At 43.9% G+C, this 19,989-nt stretch overlaps 2 protein-coding genes across 3 annotated transcripts in view; both read left to right on the top strand.

The window, feature by feature from the left end:
• The window catches only part of CENPQ (centromere protein Q), a 494,148-nt gene that overhangs the window by 315,417 nt on the left and 158,742 nt on the right, over positions 1 to 19,989 (top strand). The gene's annotated exons all lie outside the window — the stretch shown is intronic.
• The window catches only part of LOC141106335 (glycine N-acyltransferase-like protein 1), a 128,592-nt gene that overhangs the window by 30,148 nt on the left and 78,455 nt on the right, over positions 1 to 19,989 (top strand). The window contains exon 4 of the mRNA XM_073597026.1: positions 3,837 to 3,958. Coding sequence (XP_073453127.1) covers positions 3,837 to 3,958 — 122 coding nt within the window. The remainder of the gene's footprint in view (positions 1 to 3,836; positions 3,959 to 19,989) is intronic.

Raw genomic sequence — 19,989 nt, 5'->3', positions numbered from 1 at the left:
GCCAGACCCAGGCCTGATTACTGCCAGATCTGTTGAATCAAAAAATCACTTAAATAGAAGCTGTCTGACAAAGTGAAGCACACTAAAATATCTCAAAAAGCAACACATCATGCCGTGATCTAAAGGAATTCAAGAACAGATGAGAAACAAAGTCATTAACATGTATCAGTCTGGAAAGGATTACAAAGCCATTTCTAAGGCTTTGGGACGCCAGCGAATCACGGTGAGAGCCATTATCCACAAATGGAGAAAACTTGGAACAGTTGTGAACCTTACCAGGAGTGACCGGCCAACCAAAATGACTCCAAGAGCACAATGACGACTCATCCAGGAGGTCATAAAAGAACCCAGAACAACATCTAGAGAACTGCAGACCTCACTTGCCTCAAGTAAGATCAGTGTTCATGATTCAACAATAACAAAGAGACTTAGCAAAAATGGCATCCATGGGAGAGTTCCAAGGCCAAAGACACTGCTGACCAAAAAGAACACAAAGGCTCATCTCACATTTACCAAAAAACATCTTGATTATCCCTAAGACTTTAAGGCAAATATTCTGTGGACTAATGAGACAAAATTTTTACTTTCTGGAAGGTGTGCGTCCTGCTACATCTGGCATAAAACGAATACAGCATTTCATAACAAGAACAAGATGGTCTGGGGCTGCTTTGCAGCTTCAGGACCTGGACGACTTACCATAATTGATGGAACCATGAATTCTGAGCTCTACCAGAAAATCCTAAAGGAGAATGTCCGAATATTAGTTTTTGACCTCCAGCTCAAGTGCCCTTGGGTTATGCAGCAGAACAATGATATGAAACACAACAGCAAGTCCACCTCCAAATGGTTTAAACAAAGCAAAATTTAGGTTTTGGAGTGGCCTAGTCAAAGCCCGGACTTAAACCCAATTGAAATGCTGTATCATGACCTTATACATGCTGGAAAACCCTCCAATGTGTCTGAATTAAAACAATTCTGCAAAGAAGAGTGGGCCAAAATTGCTCCACAGCAATGTGAAAGACTCATTGCCACTTATCGCAAATGCTTGATTGCAGTTGTTGCTGCCAAGAGTGGCACAACCAGTTATTAGGTTTAGGGGGCAATTACGTTTTCACATGAAGTCAGTCAGGTTTGGGCAGCTTTTTTGCCTTAATAAATGAAACCATCATTTAAAAACTGCATTTCCTGTTCATACATCACGGGACACAGAGCCTTTGATAATTACTAAGTGGGTTAGATAATCACCATCAGGTGATTGGACACTGGCAACCCTAATTACAAGGCGAGTTCCTCCCCTATATAACCCCTCCCATATGGAGAGTACATCAGTTTTTTCGCCAGTGTCTAAGGTGGTTGGTCACGTTGAAGATGTGCTAAGAAGAGAGCTCTGTTTGATGGTCTCTGCAGGGGCCTAGGAGCTATACAACCGGATTATTACCTCAGGCCAATAAATACGCCTAAGGTGGATGTTACCCGGGCCTCGTGAAAGAAGAAACGGGATTTTGCCTGTAATATCTCTGTTTGAGGACTGGGCTCTGGGATCCAGCACTTTGGGGCACAAGTTAAAAGTTGCACGAAAAGTTTTCTGGCAGAGTCTTCTACAGGTCCAGGGAAGAGGATCCTGTAAGTAGGAACCCAGAACCCTGAAGGTTGGCACAACATTACCCGCCGTGATGGGTGAAGGTTGGATCTGTCTGTTCTCAGCAGTTTCCTGCGGCGGGGATAAGGTAAGTGAAGACAATCCTAGGTATTTAACCTTAAAGGGGTTGTAAAGGTAAAAATTTTTTCACCTGAATGCATTCTATGCATTCAGGTGAAAAAACTTTTGACAGTACCGCCGCCCCCAGCCCCCCCGTTTTACTTACCTGATGCCTCGAATCTTCGCTGCTCGTCCTCGTCATCTTCATTGCAGCTCAGCCTGGTCGCTGATTGGCTGCAGTGGATGGATTGAAAGCAGCGCAGCCATTGGCTCGCGCTGCTGTCAATCACATCCGATGACGCGGCGTGCCGGGGGGCGGGGCCGAGTGATACAGCGAGCGGCTATAGCCGCCGGCTGTATCACGAGAGCGCGCCCGCAAGCACTCACCACCATGCGAGGGAGCTCGCATTAAGGTGGTAAATGCTTGCGGGGAGGAGCTGAAACAGCCGCCGAGGGACCCAAGAAGACCAGGTTCGGGGCCACTCTGTGCAGAACGAGCTGCACAGTGAAGGTAAGTATAACATGTTTGTTATTTAAAAAAAAAAAAAAAATACCTTTACAATCCCTTTAAAGATTATCTTCTAGTTTTCATGTCTTACCTGGTTTCCACCACTAGAGGGAGTAAGAGACATACCTGGTGTTTACTTACATGCCTTCCAGGATACACGCTCAGTGAAGCTGGTCTGTGAAGCCGCTCACCTCCTCCGCTGCAGGCTCTGCCACATAAACTGAAAGGGGGGATCCCACATAGCCTTTGGGTCCTACGTAGTCCTCCGGAGGTCTCCTGTCTCTCCCCTCACCCCCGGCCCATGGACCATGTGATATTTAAGTTTTTCTTTTTTAATAAATCTGCAAAAATGTCAACAATTCTGTGTTTTTCTGTCAATATGGGGTGCTGTGTGTACATTAATGAGGAAAAAAATGAACTTAAACGATTTTAGTAAATGGCTGCAATATAACAAAGAGTGAAAAATTTAAGGGGGTCTAAATACTTTCCGTCCCCACTGTATTTAGGGCCATATGTCGGAAATGGGGTACCCCGGATGTAGACCTGTTGGCTTCCAGGTCCAACAAGAAACTGGACAACTGGACAGCATTGTATGTGTACACTATATCAGGGAAACGTCATTTAATGCCCATTCCTTCACACTCCTATTTTAAAAAACATAATAAATATGTGTGTGTATATATATATATATATATATATATATATATATATATATATATATATATATATATATATATACACACATACAGTACATAAAAAAATATCCCTAGGCACATATGCACATGTCTGGCAAATATCCCTACAAGGAGACCTAGGAAAACAGGTGATTTTCCTTTCCCCCATCCCTCCATATGGCTCTATCTGAGTTTTTATACAGAGTGTCTGGAAGTTCCTTTTAGTTTTAACCTGCACGTAGGCAGGTGCAGTCTGTTCTCTCCATTGCAGGTGGCCCTTGACCGCAGCGGCAATGCAGATGGGGAGGAAGTTGAGAGCAACTTGATTCCTCATGATTTGTTTGAACACATAAGGGCAGCTATCTGACTGGATGCTAGTGCCCCATGTGACTCTGGCAGCCATCTTGGGTCAGGTAGAGTCTGTTCAAGACTCTGACCCTTCGTGCTTGGCACGCTTAATGTGAGTGGCTAGCTTTGGGACAGGTTCCTTGTCTGTTGGGGACAATGCTTAGAGATTGGAAAAGATTACGGAGGAGTAGGGAGAGTGCAGGGACTACATCTGCCTCCACTAGGACGTCTTCCCCTTGGGTGTGGACCGGCCAGGCCACATTCCGCTTCTTGTGGCAGATGCTGTCGGCATCCCCAGTGCTTTAGACCGCTGCTCTATCGTTGTTATACTTTGTAAGTGGCTCTGAATGGGTGTGCCTTCCCGCTAGGCCTGTGTACTTGCTGAACTTTTCTACAATATATTGCTTTTTAGAAGTTGTACTCTGTGTGCTCACTGCCCCCCACACCACTCTGCACCTAGCTCCCACGTATGCTTCACCAAACTTCATTGACATGACACCCAAGCCCTCTGAACTCTACTCGCTTCTCCCTTCAGCCTTGGTGTGCCTAACCTCAGGACAACCCACAGAGCAAGTGAACAAATATTACTATATTATTCATTCAACAGGTTTTCATCCAGAATTGGGAATCCTGTTGCAGAAGATCAGTTCCAAACATGGGAGGCAGATGGAGACAATCGGTTACCTTCTATTCACAAGGGATAAATTAACAGATGAAGAGTTGGAGAAGGTCCACAGAAGGTACTGTTAAGCAAAAAAAAGTATATTTTACATAGTATTTACATATTGTTTACATAGTAGGTAAGGCTGAAAAAAAGACAATAATCCATCCAGTTCAACCTGTGTAGGTGTACAGACAAATACCTTACTGTCCTCCATCCATGTTTCCAAACATATCTATTTCTTCTGTCTTACTTCCTTACAAACTGTAGATCATGACACAGGAAGGAGTTGGCCAGCTGCTCTTATTAGCACACACCCTGCATCATCTATCCTCCCATTTCCAGCTACATGTTTTTTTAAATGAAATGCAATCAATCAGTGATCACCCTTCTTGTTAACAAATAATGGCGCTGAAAATGCAACTAGTAATTTTAGGTGAATAAAGGTGGCCTTACATTGTACAATCTCCTTTTAGATCTGCCATCAATTATGTAGTGCAAGGGCCTGTCTGGTTGGATATAGAGTGGTTGGCTAGATAGGTGTTTCCTCCTATTATATAAATTTGGTAAATCTAAAGGAGATTGTACAATCAGATTGTATAGTGTATGGCCACCTTTATAAACCTAAAATCACTAGTTGCCCTTGCCCTTTCAGTGCTATTATTTGTTAATGTCACACTAAACAGATTTTGCCATGTGAAAAAACGAGTGGCAAATGCTGCAAAACGCACAGTAAAAACACAAACGCAACCCACCAAACGCCAACATTTCCCAAAAGCCACATATAGCACAGCCCATTTTCAACAGGCTGCCCGATGCTTGTCACAGGTAAAACAAGCCACAAAACGTTCACTCCCACTATGCTAGATGTGAATGGGGCCTGAAAGTGAAGTTTGTGCGTTACCACAAGAACAATGAGGCTCCATTACCATCTGTGCATTTCCTTGCATTTAAGAAATGCGCTGCACGAAAAGAATCGCAGTAAAAATTGCACCAAGCTCCGCTCTAAAAAAAATTCTGAAGCTTCTTTGGGGTGATTTCTGCGTATAGGATGGCCCATTCAGGTGGATGGACTGCCCTGTGTGTGATGAATGAAAATGCTCCAAAACACCTCTCCCCCTCGCAAAAAAAAAAAAGTGTGGGAATGCAAGTTCCCGCTATGCAGAGATGTGAACGGGGTTTCACAGCTGAGTGTTTCTCTCCACTCCCACCTATGCATTTGTATAAAGATGGCCATACATTATGCAATCTGATTGTATATTGTGTATTTAGTGAGAAGGGTGATCACTGATTGATCGCATCTCATTTAAAAAACATGCAGCTGGGAGTGGGTGGGTGAATTATGCAGGGTGTGTGCTAATGAGGTCAGCTGGTCAAGTCATTCCTGTGTCATGACCTCTGTAAGGAAGTAAGACAGAAGCAATAGATACGTTTGGAAACATGGATTCATTTGGATGCTTCTACGTATATAAACCCATATCAGCATTGGAAACAAGTAGGTGGGGGTTTAGGGGGCCTGGAGCTGGATTTTAGAGAACTTTTAAAAGCCCTCCCCACTAAGTCAGATATTCAGGAATTTATATCAGTGGTGGAACAATCATGTCAACAAGCAGTGGAGGGCCTCAGAGAAGACACACGTGCACTAGGCCACAGGGTAGAGTCACTAGAAAATAGCAATGAGGCAGTGGTACAAGTAGTAGCAGACATTCAAGACACTGCAAAATACCATGAGAAAGTTTGAAATTCATATAGGGACCGGCTGGATGACTACGAAGGGATCGTAGACAAAATATTCGGATAAAAGGACTACCTGAAACGATTCGGATGCCTGATTTGCTTCCAACTGCTCAAAAATTATTTAGTCAGATAATGGGTGACTCATCACCTGAGAATATTGAGGTGGACAGGGCTCATCGTATCCCATCCTATGTTACCCCAAATTCAGAGAGGCCAAGAGATATTATATGAAAATTACATAAATATACCGTTAAGGAGTCTATTATGAAAATAACCCGAAGTTAATCTGAAATTGTTTTTGATGGAGTATACATATCCCTGTACACTGACCTATCACATCGGACTTTAATGCAGCGGCGGACTGTTAAACCTCTGCTAGAGGCCCTATGCGCAGTAGAGACTAACTACCGATGGGGGTTTCCATTTAGCCTTACTGCCTCTCGAAATGGCAAGACAGCAACCCTGCGTACTAAGGACGACCTGCAGTTGTTTCTAGAAATAATCAAAAAAGACTGCGCTAAAAAAATGACATATATAATAACTGTATATATAGATGTGTAAATGGTGAAGAATACAATCTATCAAGTGATCCAAAATGTAAATATTCTTTTGAAGATAAAATGTCAATGAAATAATTATAAAAAACAAATATGACAAAAAATTAAATATTACGATAAAAAAAATTTTTTTGAATATCAAATAACAAAAATAACCAAAAGTGAAGTGAAGATGTTCGGAAGAAAAACAGTCCTTGGAGCCAAGGCAGATCGAATTGGTGACCATAGAGGTTAAACACCCAACACCCAGTGAGAAATCCTCCACCTTAATAGATGTACACTTACCAGAGGTAAGCTAGATAATAGCTTGTCTATGGACGTCCACTCAGGGGAACCAACTCCTCAAATCTCCTCCCAAAGAAGGGGCAGGCAGGATCTCTCCTAGCGGTGGACCTCAATCAGCATACCGGGGGGACCTCCAAGTAGGGAAAGTCTTTGATCACAAAACACGTTTTTGTTCCGCTAACAAAAAAATCTCTTGCAGTCTTTCTCCAGGCACTGCACACTTAATTTAAAGAAGCTCCTGTGAATCGGGGGTATTAACCTCACTCCGGTGTCTGTACAAGGTGTCGGCAGAAAGGAATCTCCACTCCGGGTGTCACTTCCAAGTTGACCGGTTAGCAGAAAAACTTCATTCTAGTCACCATCTTGGATTTTCTGTGTTCAGTCAGACTAGGCATCCCCGGCACCCCTGTAGGCGGGCCGGGTTTTTTAAGTTGTTTCTAGAAACTTTAGATTTGCCCCCAATTGACTTTGTGGACTGGAGAAGGAATAATTTGGGGAACCCCCTACATTGTCCTGCTCAATGGCAACAAATGCCCAATAGATCACAGCGTAGAAATCGATCAAAGGGACACAAAGAAATTTGATGGACATGAAGGGGCCTATTTAGTGGGGAGAGTGTGATAGAGGAGGGAGAGGGGATAAAGGGAAAAGGAATGGTTCTACAGTATGTGTATTTCTTTTTTTGGGGATTTTTTTCTTTATCCCTAAGTTTTTTTTTCTTGTTTTTTCAGGTTTGGAGTACATTTTTTTACCCTTTTTGTAAAAAAGGAAGGGGGGAAGGAAAGAAGGGGAAGGAAGGGAAATTTTTTTTTTTTGTCACTATGGGGGTATGCAAAAGAAGAGGTTCTCAACTGGGTCACAGGTATTTAGGGTGGTTGTTTTATGGAGGGGGAATGGGGGGGAGGGGGCGAACCTGGGGACCCATGATTCCTTTTTAGGAATCGCCGGGTTCTTCCCCCTTCCCCCCTCCCCCCTCGCTCCTGCCCCTACGTTATAACCTCCCCTTTCCCTTTTTTTTTGGGAGTAATTTAATTTAACATTACAAGATGATTGCAAAGATGGCTGATAAATTACCATGTGTCTCTCCAGTTTTGTGTTTATGAAATTATGGTATATGAATATGTGTCCCTTTTTTTTTTTTGTTCCTTTTCTCCCCCCCCCCCCCCACCCTCATCTCGGGGGTGCTTTCCGGCAGTTCCACAGTGACATAGAAAAACAAAAGTGCCTCCAATAGTGCAGATTCCAGGGTATTAAATGGACAGAACCTCACCACCCTAGCTAATGTTAAACTCACATTTATTAGAAAGATAAAAACATTGATATATATTCCATTACAGATCTCGCTTATTACGAAGGGTTCCACCGCCAGGCTCCACCTCAGAGGTCACCCGGTTACGTAACGGGTGACCCCGCCCCCCTCTGACACCATTGGTAAAACCATAGGGAAGTCCCCGTGCGTCAGAGGGGGGCGGGGTCACCGGGTGGCCCCGCCCTCAGTTATATAAGAACTGTCAGATGAACAGAAGCGTCACACAGCGGGAACCTCCCATGGATGCGGATCATCCGAAGAACGAAGCGGGGAAGAAGAACCCAGAGGAAGGTGTGGATGAGAAGACCAAAGGAAGAAGCAGAGGATTGGAGGAAGAAGACGAAGAAGCGGGGAAAGAACAAGATGGAGGAAGAAAACCGAATGAAGACCAGAAGAAGATGGAAGAAGAAGTGGGGAAAGAAGAAGACATTAATAAAGCAAATTGTCAAAAACCGTCTCTTGTCTTTTTTAACATTTTTGACACTTTTTTTGTGAAATGATAGGGGTACATTTGTACCCCATTACCATTTCACGCAGGGAGGCCGGGATCCCCCCACAACCACCAGGCAAGGGTTGTGGGGATGAGGCCCTTGTCCCCATCAACTTGGGGACATCTTCCCCATGTTGAGGGCATGTGGCCTGATACGGTTCAGGGGGGAGTGGCCTTCAGGTCTGGTTTGGATTTTAAGGGGAATCCCGCGCCAAAATTTTTTAAAAAAATGGTGTGGGGGTCCCCCTAAAAATTCATACCAGACCCTTATCCGAGCACGCAACCTGGCAGGCCGCAGGGAAAGAGGGGGGACAAGAGAGCGCCCCCCCATCCTGAACTGTACCAGGCCACATGCCCTCAACATGGGGAGGATGTCCCCATGTTGATGGGGACAAGGGCCTCATTCCCACAACCCTTGCCCGGTGGTTGTGGTGATATGCGGGCGGGGGGCTTATCGGAATCTGGAAGCCCCTTTAACAAGGGGGCCCCCAGATTCCACAACTCCGCGTGAAATGGTAATGGGGTACAAATGTACCCCTACCATTTTACAAAAAAAGTGTCAAAAATGTAAAAGACAAGAGATGGTTTTTGACAATTCCTTTATTAATGTCTTCTTCTTTCCCTGCTTCTTCTTCCATCTTCTTCTGGACTTCATTCGGTTTTCTTCCTCCATCTTGTTCTTCCTCCGCTTCTTCCTCTTCTTCCTTCGATCCTCTGCTTCTTCCTTCGGTCTTCTTGTCCGCATCTTCCTTCGGCTTCTTCTTCCCTGCTTCGTTCTTCGGATGATTCCGCATCCATGGGAGGTTCCCGCTGTGTGACACTTCTGTTCTTCTGACAGTTCTTATATAACTGAGGGCGGGGCCACCCGGTGACCCCGCCCCCTCTGACACACGGGGACTTCCCTGTGGTTTTCCCCATGGTGTCAGAGGGGGGCGGGGTCACTCGTTCTGTAACCGGGTGAACCCGCCCCCCCTCTGACATCACGGGAAAGCCATAGGCAAGTCCCTGTGTGTCAGAGGGGGCGGGGTTATATAAGAACTGTCAGAAGAACAGAAGCGTCACACAGCGGGAACCTCCCATGGCTGCGGATTGTCCGGAGAACGAAGTGGGGAAGAACATACTGGAGGAAGATGCGGACGAGAACACCGAAGGAAGAAGCAGAGGATCAGGGGAAGAAGCGGGGGAAGAACAAGATGGAGGAAGAAAACCGAATGAACACCAGAAGAAGATGGAAGAAGACGTGGGGAAAGAAGAAGACATTAATAAAGGAATTGTCAAAAACCGTCTCTTGTCTTTTTAAAAATTTTTGACACTTTTTTTGTGAAATGGTAGGGGTACATTTGTACCCCATTACCATTTCACACAGGGGGGGGCCGGGATCTGGGAGTCCCCTTTCCAGATTCTGATAAGCCCCCGCCCACAGACCCCCCACAACCACTGGGCAAGGGTTGTGGGGTTGAGGCCCTTGTCCCCATCAACATGGGGACATCCTCCCCATGTTGAGGCCATGTGGCCTGGTATGGTTCAGGAGGGGGGGCGCTCTCTCATCCCCCCTCTTTTCCTGCGGCCTATCAGGTTGCGTGCTCGGATAAGGGTTTGGTATGGATTTTTAGGGGGACCATTTTTTTTTTAATTGTGGCGCGGGGTTCCCCTTAAAATCCATACCAGACCTTAAGGGTCTGGTATGAATTTTGAGGGGGACCCCCATGCCATTTTTTTTTTATTTTGTCGCGAGGTTCCCCTTAATTCATACCAGACCCGAAGTTGTGGTGAACCCCCCACGCATTTTTCTTTTTTTTTTAAATTTTGGTTCGGGGTTCCTTTAATATTCATACCAGACCCAAAGGGCCTGGTAATGCACTGTGAGGGAATCCCAGGCCGTTTTTTTCAAAGACTTTTATGAGTATTGCAGAGACCCGACATTCATTATAGCTGCCGGCGCTACCGCTAGTACTTTAAATGACTTTCTTTTCCTTTAGAAATGTCATTTTGCTCTCAGACTGTTGTAAACACGGGAAACATGCGCCACTTTACAGGCATTACAGGCGTACCCCCAGTTACGAAATTTAAAGGAATATTTCACTTTTATTGTTTCACTTTAAGCATTATTAAAATCACTGCTCCCGAAAAATGGCCATTTTTAAAACTTTTTTTTGCATTGATATATATCTCAAAAAAATATTTGGGTTCTTTTTACTTTCTTCTGCTATGTGTCTCTCGTAATTGTTTTTAGCCAACCTGATTGCGATTTTACACTTTTATTGAATTCCTTGTAGTGTTGGAATGCTGATGGTGACCCAATCCCTTTATATTTTTTAAATGCCATATTTTTCTCCTTAATGAGACTTTTCACATTACGGTTTAGCCATCCAGGTTTGATCTTTGCTCTTCTATGTTTATTGCCCATTGGAAGGCACTGTGTGATATCTTTGTTCAACCACCTTAATACCGGGTATTTTCACCCCCTTCCTGCCCAAGCCAATTTTCAGCTTTCAGCGCTGTAACATTGTGAATGACAATTGCGCAGTCATGCAACACTGTACCCAAATGAAATTTTTATAATTTTTTTTCCCCACAAAGAGCTTTCTTTTGGTGGTATTTGATCACCTCTGCAGTTTATTTTTTGCGCTATAAACAAAATAAGAGCGACAATTTTGAAAAAAACACAATATTTTTTACTTTTTACTATAATAAATATCCCCAATTTAAATGTTTTTTTTTCCTCCGTTTAGGCCAATATGTATTATTCCACATATTTTCGGTAAAAAAAAAAAAGAAAAAGATCGCAATAAGCGTATATTGATTGGTTTGCGTAAAAGTTATAGCGCCTACAAAATAGGTTATTGATTTATGGCATGTTTATTATTATTTTTTTTTTTTACTAGTAATGGTGGTGATCTGTGATTTTTATCGTGACTGTGACATTGCGGCAGACAGATCGGACACTATTTTGGGACCATTGACATTCATACAGCGATCAGTGCTATAAATATTCACTGATTACTGTGTAAATGTCACTGGCAGGGAAGGAGTTAACACTAGACGATCAATGGGTTAAATGTGTTACTTAGGGAGTGATTCTAACTGTGGGGGGATGAGACTGATCAGTGTTCCTATATACTAGGAACACACGATCTGTCTCCTCTCCCCTGACAGGACATGGATCTGTGTGTTTACACACACAGATCCACGTTCCTGCTCTGTTACAAGCGATCACAGGTGCCTGGCGGCCATCGGCCCCTATACCGCCGGGATGCCGACATATGACGCCCACCCAGGATGGGAGATCCCATCTGCGGATATCATATGACAATGGGCGGGGAAGGAAGTGGTTAATGGTTAATATGCTCCTAAAGCATTCTTATTTCTCTTCTGCATTCAATGTTTTCAGGATTTGGTCCCAATTTATGTCATGTAGCAATGATCGCAGTTCAGAAAAATGTGCTCGTTTAAAATTAAGTGTTTTTTTGTTCTACCCTCATGCCTCCTTTTCCTATGATTTACGCTAAAAGTGATCATTCTATGATTGCTAGATCCCAAATTGTCGCATATTGCCACACCTGAGATCAAACTTGGATCGTTCGTAATTAATAGAACAGGGCATTCTTTCTAGTTGGGGAATCCACCAATTGGGACATGAAGTTGTCATGTAAGACATTCATGAAATGACAGGCCTTTAATGAGTGAGCTGTTTCCTCAGCCCAGTCAATATCAGGATAATTGATGTCCCCCATTATATAGTAGTGATAGTAGTTCTATCTCCTCCTCCTGCAGGTTGGGTAGCCTATAACATACCCCCACTACTGATTTCCCGCTTACTTCTTCTCTTTTGAGTTCTACCCACACATATTCAACCGCCCCCCCTAGTCCCATTCATAATGTCACTCCTCTCTACCACCCTTGCATCTTTTTTGACATATAGACACATCCCTCCCCCTCTTCTACCTTCCCTGTCCTTGCGATACAAGGAATACCCATGTATGTTGGCCAGCCAATCGTGAGAGCTGTTAAACCAAGTTTCAGTTATTCCCACAAAATCTAAGTCCTCCTTGTGTAATAGCAGCTCCAGTTCGTCTATTTTGTTAGCTAGGCTCCTAGCATTTGTGTATGCTCCTCTTAGAGTTGTATGAGTGCATATTATTTTTCTGTTGGTTTCCCTTGGCTTTGTTTTTGCATTTCCCAATTGTTTACACCTGGATTTGATGTTATGGCTGTATTATCACTGCTGACTCCCTTATCCCTCTGTCATCTGCTCACTGCCGGCTATCTCTTCCTCTGACCCCCCAACTTTAAAAGCCCCTCCAACTTTGTGGCCATCTTTCTTCCCAATTAAGCTGTACCATCTGTACTAAGGTGCAGCCCGTCCCTACTAAAGAGCCGATAACGGACTGAAAAGTTAGACCCCTTTCACACTGGGGCGGTTTGTAGGCGCTATTGCGCTAAAAATAGCGCCTGCAAACCGACCCAAAATAGCCGCTGTTGTGTCTCCAGTGTGAAAGCCCAAGGGCTTTCACACTGGAGCGGTGCGCTAGCAGGACGGGAAAAAAAGTCCTGCTAGCAGCAACTTCGGAGCAGTAAAGGAGCGGTGTATACACCACTCCTTCTCCGCTCCTGCCCATTGAAATCAATGGGGCAGCGCGGCTATACCACCGGCAAAGCATCTCTGCTTTGCGGTGGCTTTTAACCCTTTCTCGCCCGCTAGTGGGGGGTAAAACCACGTCGCTAGCGGCCAAATACCGCAGCTAAAACAACGGTAAAGCGCTGCTAATAATAACAGCGCTTTACCTCCGACGCACCTCCCGCCCCAGTGTGAAAGGGGCCTAAGCCCAGTTCTTCAGGAACCCAAAATCTTCTTTCCTACACCAGTTCCTCAGCCACTTGTTCAGTTCCCTAAGCTCCTGCTGCCTCTCTGGTGTGGCTCAAGGTGCAGATAGTATTTCCAAGAAAACCACCTTGGAGGTCCTTTTCCTCAATCTATTCCCTACGTCCCTGAAATATTTTTTTTAGGACTCTTCACCTTCCTCTCACTTTGTCATTGGTTCCAAAGTGTACCATGACCACTGGGTCCTCCCCAGCCCCGCCCAATAATCTGTCCACCCGACCCGCGATGTGCCGAACCCGAGTGCCTGGTAAACAACATACTGTTCGGCAACCCTGGTCTTTCTGACAGATCCCCCTCTCCTGTCCTCCTAATAATTGTAAAATTGTAAATCCACCAGAGAGAACACCTCAATCAGGAACAAAAGGACTACTCCCAGAAAAGGGACTTTAAGGACAACTGGAAACCATATGATACTGGAGTACTCAATATGTTGATAAATATTAGGAGTGATTGTGTGTCCTCTTTAACTGACACTTTAAAAAAAAAAAATTCTTTCATCAGGGGCATATAGAGGAAAGATGGTAAGATTACTTCTAAAATTAAATTAATATTCATAAAGAATGAATACATATTGCAGACATTATATACATTCTTCAATGCTGCAGAAATTACATACCATCCAACATTATGCATTAGTATAGCCATTAAGTATAAAATCAATGTTCACCCTCGCCTCCAGGTAAGACTACACTGCAAACCCCTCAGTGGGCCCTGGGAGTCTCACATCAGGATCCCCCAAAGGACAACCGTGATGTAATGAGGTAGATAGGGAGCCTGAAGTGAAAAAAAAACATAATGTATTTGTGGATGTATATATAATAGAAAAACAAACTAGGAAGTCTCAGTGAAAGGCCCAAATATTGTACATACTGTATGTCTGAGCTGGCACTTGAGGGTGATATCGATTGTGTGGATATGGCTAGTCACATACAGGTAAAGGCTCATGTAGTCATTACAAAGTGACATTACACCACAAGTAAAACATAAGAAATAAGTAGGTTACTTGGAGATGGAGAAACGTATCTGATTCTGAGGAACAATCCCACTAACATGTATAGGAATGAAATGAAGAATCTGGTTAGTCAAAAAGAGAATTTTAAATCAGAAGGGAAAAATATCTGGTGCCATGTACATGTAAGGTACCAGTTTTTTACACAGTGTCAAAGATATATAAACATTGAAACTGTCCTCCTGGATGGCCTATTGTCAATGGAATTTTTTTAAGGATGGTTTCCTACAACCATTGGTACAAAAAACACCAGCTTATCTAACAAAGCACTTATCACACCTGCAAAGGTAAGCCGTTAGAGGTGCAGGAGTGGGGCCCCGGCACACAGGGGGAATCAAATGTTGGCAGAGCAGGGAAGGGGATCAGTGTAGAGGGGAGCAATTACAGAACTATGCCCTGTGTCTGTGTTTCGGCAGCTAAAAGCCGGCGGGAGGGAGAGAAACCGGCTTTCAGCTGCTGCAGAGAGCCACAGAGGGCATTGTTCTGTAATCGTCCCCCAGCTCTGCAGCACAAATTATCCCTGCTGTCCAGGCCCCTATGTGTGCCCGGACCCCCTACAGGAGGACTAGGGGTATCCCCCTATCGGCAGCCCTGACTGGCTGTGGGAAAGCCGCTAATGAATGCTCCTATCCCCACACCAAAACTGATTAACTCTTACTGTTGCTAGCTGGAAGATTTCTAGGCTGGAACCACACAAAGGTAACAAGATGCAGAATCACTAAAAATACAATTCAGTAAATACTGACACAAGTGAATGATTCAATGTACAGTACAGTGCCTTGCAAAAATATTCACCCCCTTGGCTTTTTACCTATTTTGTTACATTACAGCCTTTAGTTCAATGTTTTTTTAATCTGAATTATATGTGATGGATCAGAACACAATAGTCTAAGTTGGCGAAGTTAGAGGGGATTGGGAAGAATGTAACAAGGACTACCCCAAATAAACCGTACCTCCCCATAAGGAAATATATGGACTATTGCGGTACCCCATAAAGACATACAATATAGATAAAAATTCCAATTTATTAAATTATAAATAATAAAAAATATATATGTAAATACAATTTGACAACAAGACAACTTAGGAATTGTTGCAAAACAACATATATTATAAAATGACAGTATGCAAAGCCCGCATGAGTAAATGAAGGCAAGTTGATGTACTAAAGGACATTGGCCTCAACAGTTTCGTGGCTGATGCCGCTTCCTCAGGAGGCGTCCAAGTATAGCATCTAGAAAGGTAGGACAGTCACAATTACATACATATATTTACAGAAGATATATAATAATGATACAGTCCTTGACAAAAGTCTTGTCGCTTGTGTACAAATTGACCTGAAGTGCCGCTAAAATATATTTCTAATCAAGATTTTGTTACAAGAAATGATTAATTTTAATCCCAACTGCTTTTGTAATAATGTTTCAGTGCAAAACGAAACTAACAAAAAGTATTCTAATATTCACAGCTTGGTAAAGCCCATTGAGTCAATTTTTGCCAAGACATAAGTGTTGTCGCCTTGTTATATGAGCTTCACCTGTGACTAATAATGGATCAATTAGGTCTCAGGTGTGTATAAAAAGAACACCAGTATACTAGACCTTCTCAACTGCAACTAGACCTCTGCAAACATGCCTAAGATTCACCCGGAGACTAAAGTGTTGATTATCAAGAGGCTGAAGACCAGATCCACTGCTGATGTGGCAGACACCTTCAATGCGTCTCAGCGTCAAGTTCAGAGGATAAAAAAAAGATTTGAAGAGACTGGAGACGTTTTGGACAAGGCCAGGTCAGGCCGACCCCGCAAGACAACTGCTCGAGAGGACCGTTTGTTGGCTCGAAAATCCAAGGCCAGCCCATTTTCCACTGCAGCAGAGCTCCACGAGACCTGGTCACCTGAAGTCCCTGTGTCAACCAGAACAGTTTGTCGGATTCTGTCTCGAAATGGCCTCCATGGTCGAATCAGTGCCCATAAGCCAGCACTAAACAAAAGACAATTGAAAAACAGTGTGGTATTTGCCAAGGGCCACAGCCTGCTAAAAGGATGGACTCTGGAAAAGTGGCAGAAGGTGGATTTTTCAGATGAATCTTCTGTTGAATTACACCACAGTCGCCGCAAATATTTGCAGGAGACCTACTGGAACCCGCATGGAGCTGAGATTTACCCAGAAAACAGTGAAGTTTGGTGGAGGCAAAATCATGGTCTGGGGTTACATCCAGTATGGGGGTGTGCAAGGGATCTGCAGGGTGGAAGGCAACATCAATAGTCTAAAATACCAAGAAATCTTAGCTACCTCTTATATTCCCAACCATAAAAAAAAGCCAAATTTTGCAGCAGGATGGTGCTCCATCGCATACTTCCTTTTCCACATCAAAGTTCCTTAAGGCAAAGAAGATCAAGATGCTCCAGGATTGGCCAGCCCAGTCACCAGACATGAACATCATTGAGCATATGTGGTGTAGGATGAAAGATGAAGCATGGAAGACGAAACCAAAGAATATTGATGAACTCTGGGAGGCATGCAAGACTGTTTTCTTTGCTATTCCTGATGACTTCATCAATAAACTGTATGAATCCTTGCCAAACTGCATGGATGCTGTCCTTCAAGCTCATGGAAGTCATACAAGATATTAAATTTGGATCTCACAGCACCACTACTTAATTTGCTGACATATTTTTGGATTTCCAGTAAAGTTGTTCAATTTCTGTATAGGCGACAAAACTTTTGTCTTGCCAAAATTTGACTTGTCTGTCTTGATTAAATGATCAATCTTTTTTCAGTGAAACTAATTTATTTCAGTGCATTAAACATCATTTGGGAGTGCTTTAGCTTTTCATATGAGCTATTTCTAACACCAATTGATTAATTAAAAGTCAGGTTAATAGCAGGAGTTTCTACAAAATAGAGAAGCGACAAGACTTTTGTCAGGGACTGTACATAGTCATGAAACATAATGTTAAAGTAATTACGAATTGTATGGACACACTCACCAACCACTGCCCAATCGGGCAGGAAAGGCACTTGTGAGACGCCCAGTCGGGCGTTTCCCCTGGGGCGAGCACAGGGGGCTGACAAGACGGGCTGATGTAGAAGAGGATATGTAATAATGAGTATTGGTTTACAGTATACGCTATAATGAGACGTACACCACCGTAATGGGAATAGAAGGGGAAAGAAGAAAAAAGACAGAAAAGTACGAAAAGGAGAGAGAAATGGGAAGAAGGGGGGAGGGGGAAAGAAATGGAATGGGAAGGGGAAAGAAGGAGGGAATGGGAAAAAGAGGGGGGGGGGGGGGGGAGGGGAGAAAGGGGAGGGGAAAGGAAAGTGGGAGAAAGAGATCTCTAGGGTGAATAGAAATTACCATCCACAGCGGTAGGACACCCAGGAAGTGGTGTAAACACTAGTAATCAATTAATAAAGTACCCACCAAATCTATAGGCAAGAAAATATATTTGTTGTTAAAGGCACCTGGGAGTAAGCACTGATTCCCAGCAACACCGTGGAGATTACTGAAAAACAAAAGGGCAAGGGAAAGCCCGTAAGGTATGTATAGTAATGCCTGTCAAATCTCCTCAGTCTGTCTGGGGTCTGCTGCAACGGTGGAGCCTACCAGAGTAGGGCTCGGCCATTGAACATTGCACCATCCACCCAGAGGAGTGAGGGGACACGGCAAGTGTAAGTAGGAGTCTGAGTGAGACTTACTTTAAACATGCTGGTCGATCGGATTCCCGGGTGTCAGCCATCTGCACATAAGCTGCCATAGAGGCTGCCTTAATAACCCCCAACCCGGATTGACGTACAGCGCTGTGTGCGTCAATCGACGACATCACCGGGTCCGACTCTCCTCTATTGCGCGCGTGTGGACAGCCCTATTATTGGGGACGCTGTCACCATCAGGGAAGCAGGGGGAGGAGCCACCCAATTGGGAAAGCCCAGCCACTGCTGGGGAGTCGCATGCCCGCCGTCAGGGGGAGAATAAACTCCTCACACCGTTAACAATGGCTAGAAAATGGTATAGGTGCAAAGAAATCATTTAGCGAAGGTGAAAATCAGGTGAACAGTGCATCTGGCTGGGGGGGAAAAATACCCAGCGAGAACACTGGCACCCTGACAATTGGATACACAATATGCTTGTTTATTACATTCATAAACAGAACCGTAATTACAAAATGACAATATAATTTAATATGCCAACTCCCAACTAACAAAAGTTGTATAAATGAAATCGAAAAAAATTGCACAAAGCCTATGTGTACATAAATGGGACATACCATGCCACTGATATGGTTAGGGTACATTAGGTCCAAAAGGAGGAAAACTAGAAGAGAGATTGTTTTATATAGTAAAACGAGGCAGTTAAATTGTAACATCTATATAGAATAGTTGAAAACCAGGGACAGAAAACAGAGTTCCTGAAGGGCCACCCACCAGTTATAGAAAATGTTTGTAGGTATGTTCCTCATTGAGGCCTGGAGGCGTGAGAGCATTAAGTCGTTCAATCCAAAAATCCAAAACGATTATCATTTTAGGATTTTACGGTCCCAATCACTTCCTCTGGGATCTCCTGGGATTACATCCAAAACAAAAAATTTGACATAATCAGGGTTAAATCTATGATGGATCCCTATGTGGCGGCCCACCGGGGTGAGCTTGCCATTGGTGGAAGCATACAGATGATCCCCCAGCCTTTGCCGTAGTTCCCTGATGGTCTTGCCTATATAGAAGGCCTTGCAGGCACAGACCATCAGGTAAATAACCCCTCTCGTGCCGCAGTTCGCAAATTGTCGGGGTGTAAATATCTCTCCATTTGGAAGGACAAATTTGTGTCCTTCTTGGATCCATGGGCAATGTGGACATTCTCCACATTTAAAGGTGCCTTGGGGACCCTTTGGTAGGAGTGCAGGAGTTCTATAGTGGCTATGGGTAAATTTATCCCTAAGGGAGGTGGCCCTTCTGAAGACCAATTCCGGAGTGGGTCTAACATATTTCTTTAAAATATGATGGTCAGTAAGTATATGCCAGTGTTGGAATAGCAAATTGCACAATTGGTTGTGATGAACAGAGAATTTAGTAATGATTTTAACAGTTGAAGGTTGCTTAGCGTGAGGGGGACCATAAAGGAGCGCTTGTCGATCTTGAGCAGAGGCTCTATTAAAGGCCTTCCTTAAACTGGTACGGCTGTATCCCCAAGCCAATAGACGTGTGCGCAAGGCTTCAGCTTGTAAGCGGAAATCCCCATCCTCTGTAGAGTTCCTTTTCAATCTCAAGTACTGAGCATAGGGAATGCTGCGTACCAGAGGACGGGGATGGGAGCTGGAAGCATGAAGAAGTGTTTTGCCTGCTGTAGGCTTGCGAAATAGGTCAGTGATCAGTTTGCCAGAGAAATGCTCTGGGTATCATAAGTAAAGGTAAAGTGAAGGCTGAAGTAGTTATGTAGTAGTAGTAATGTTCAGCCGTTCAACAAAGTCATTGAGAAGTTGTTTGGTACCTGTCCAGATGACCAACAGGTCATCTATGAACCTGTGCCAACAGAGGATGTGGTTTAAAAATGGTTCTAATGATTCATCTCCGAAAATGGTCCTCTCCCATCCCCCAAGGTATAAATTGGCGTAGGAAGGGGCACACGCCCATAGCTACGCCTTGGGTTTGTAGGTAAAGTTGATCCATAAAGTTAAAGTAGTTCCTAGTGAGAATGAACTCCAAGAGTTTCAAAATAAAGTTATTGACCCATGTCTACTAATTTGCTCGCATTTTCTGTTAAGGATCCCTTACAGGATACTATGGGTCGCTAGGTGGTGATTCAAGATTTTTGTGGGTTTTTGGTAAGG

The sequence above is a fragment of the Aquarana catesbeiana genome, linkage group LG08 (assembly GCF_042186555.1).
Source record: "Aquarana catesbeiana isolate 2022-GZ linkage group LG08, ASM4218655v1, whole genome shotgun sequence".
NCBI classification, from domain to species: domain Eukaryota; kingdom Metazoa; phylum Chordata; class Amphibia; order Anura; family Ranidae; genus Aquarana; species Aquarana catesbeiana.
This window is presented reverse-complemented; position numbering and strand designations above follow the sequence as displayed.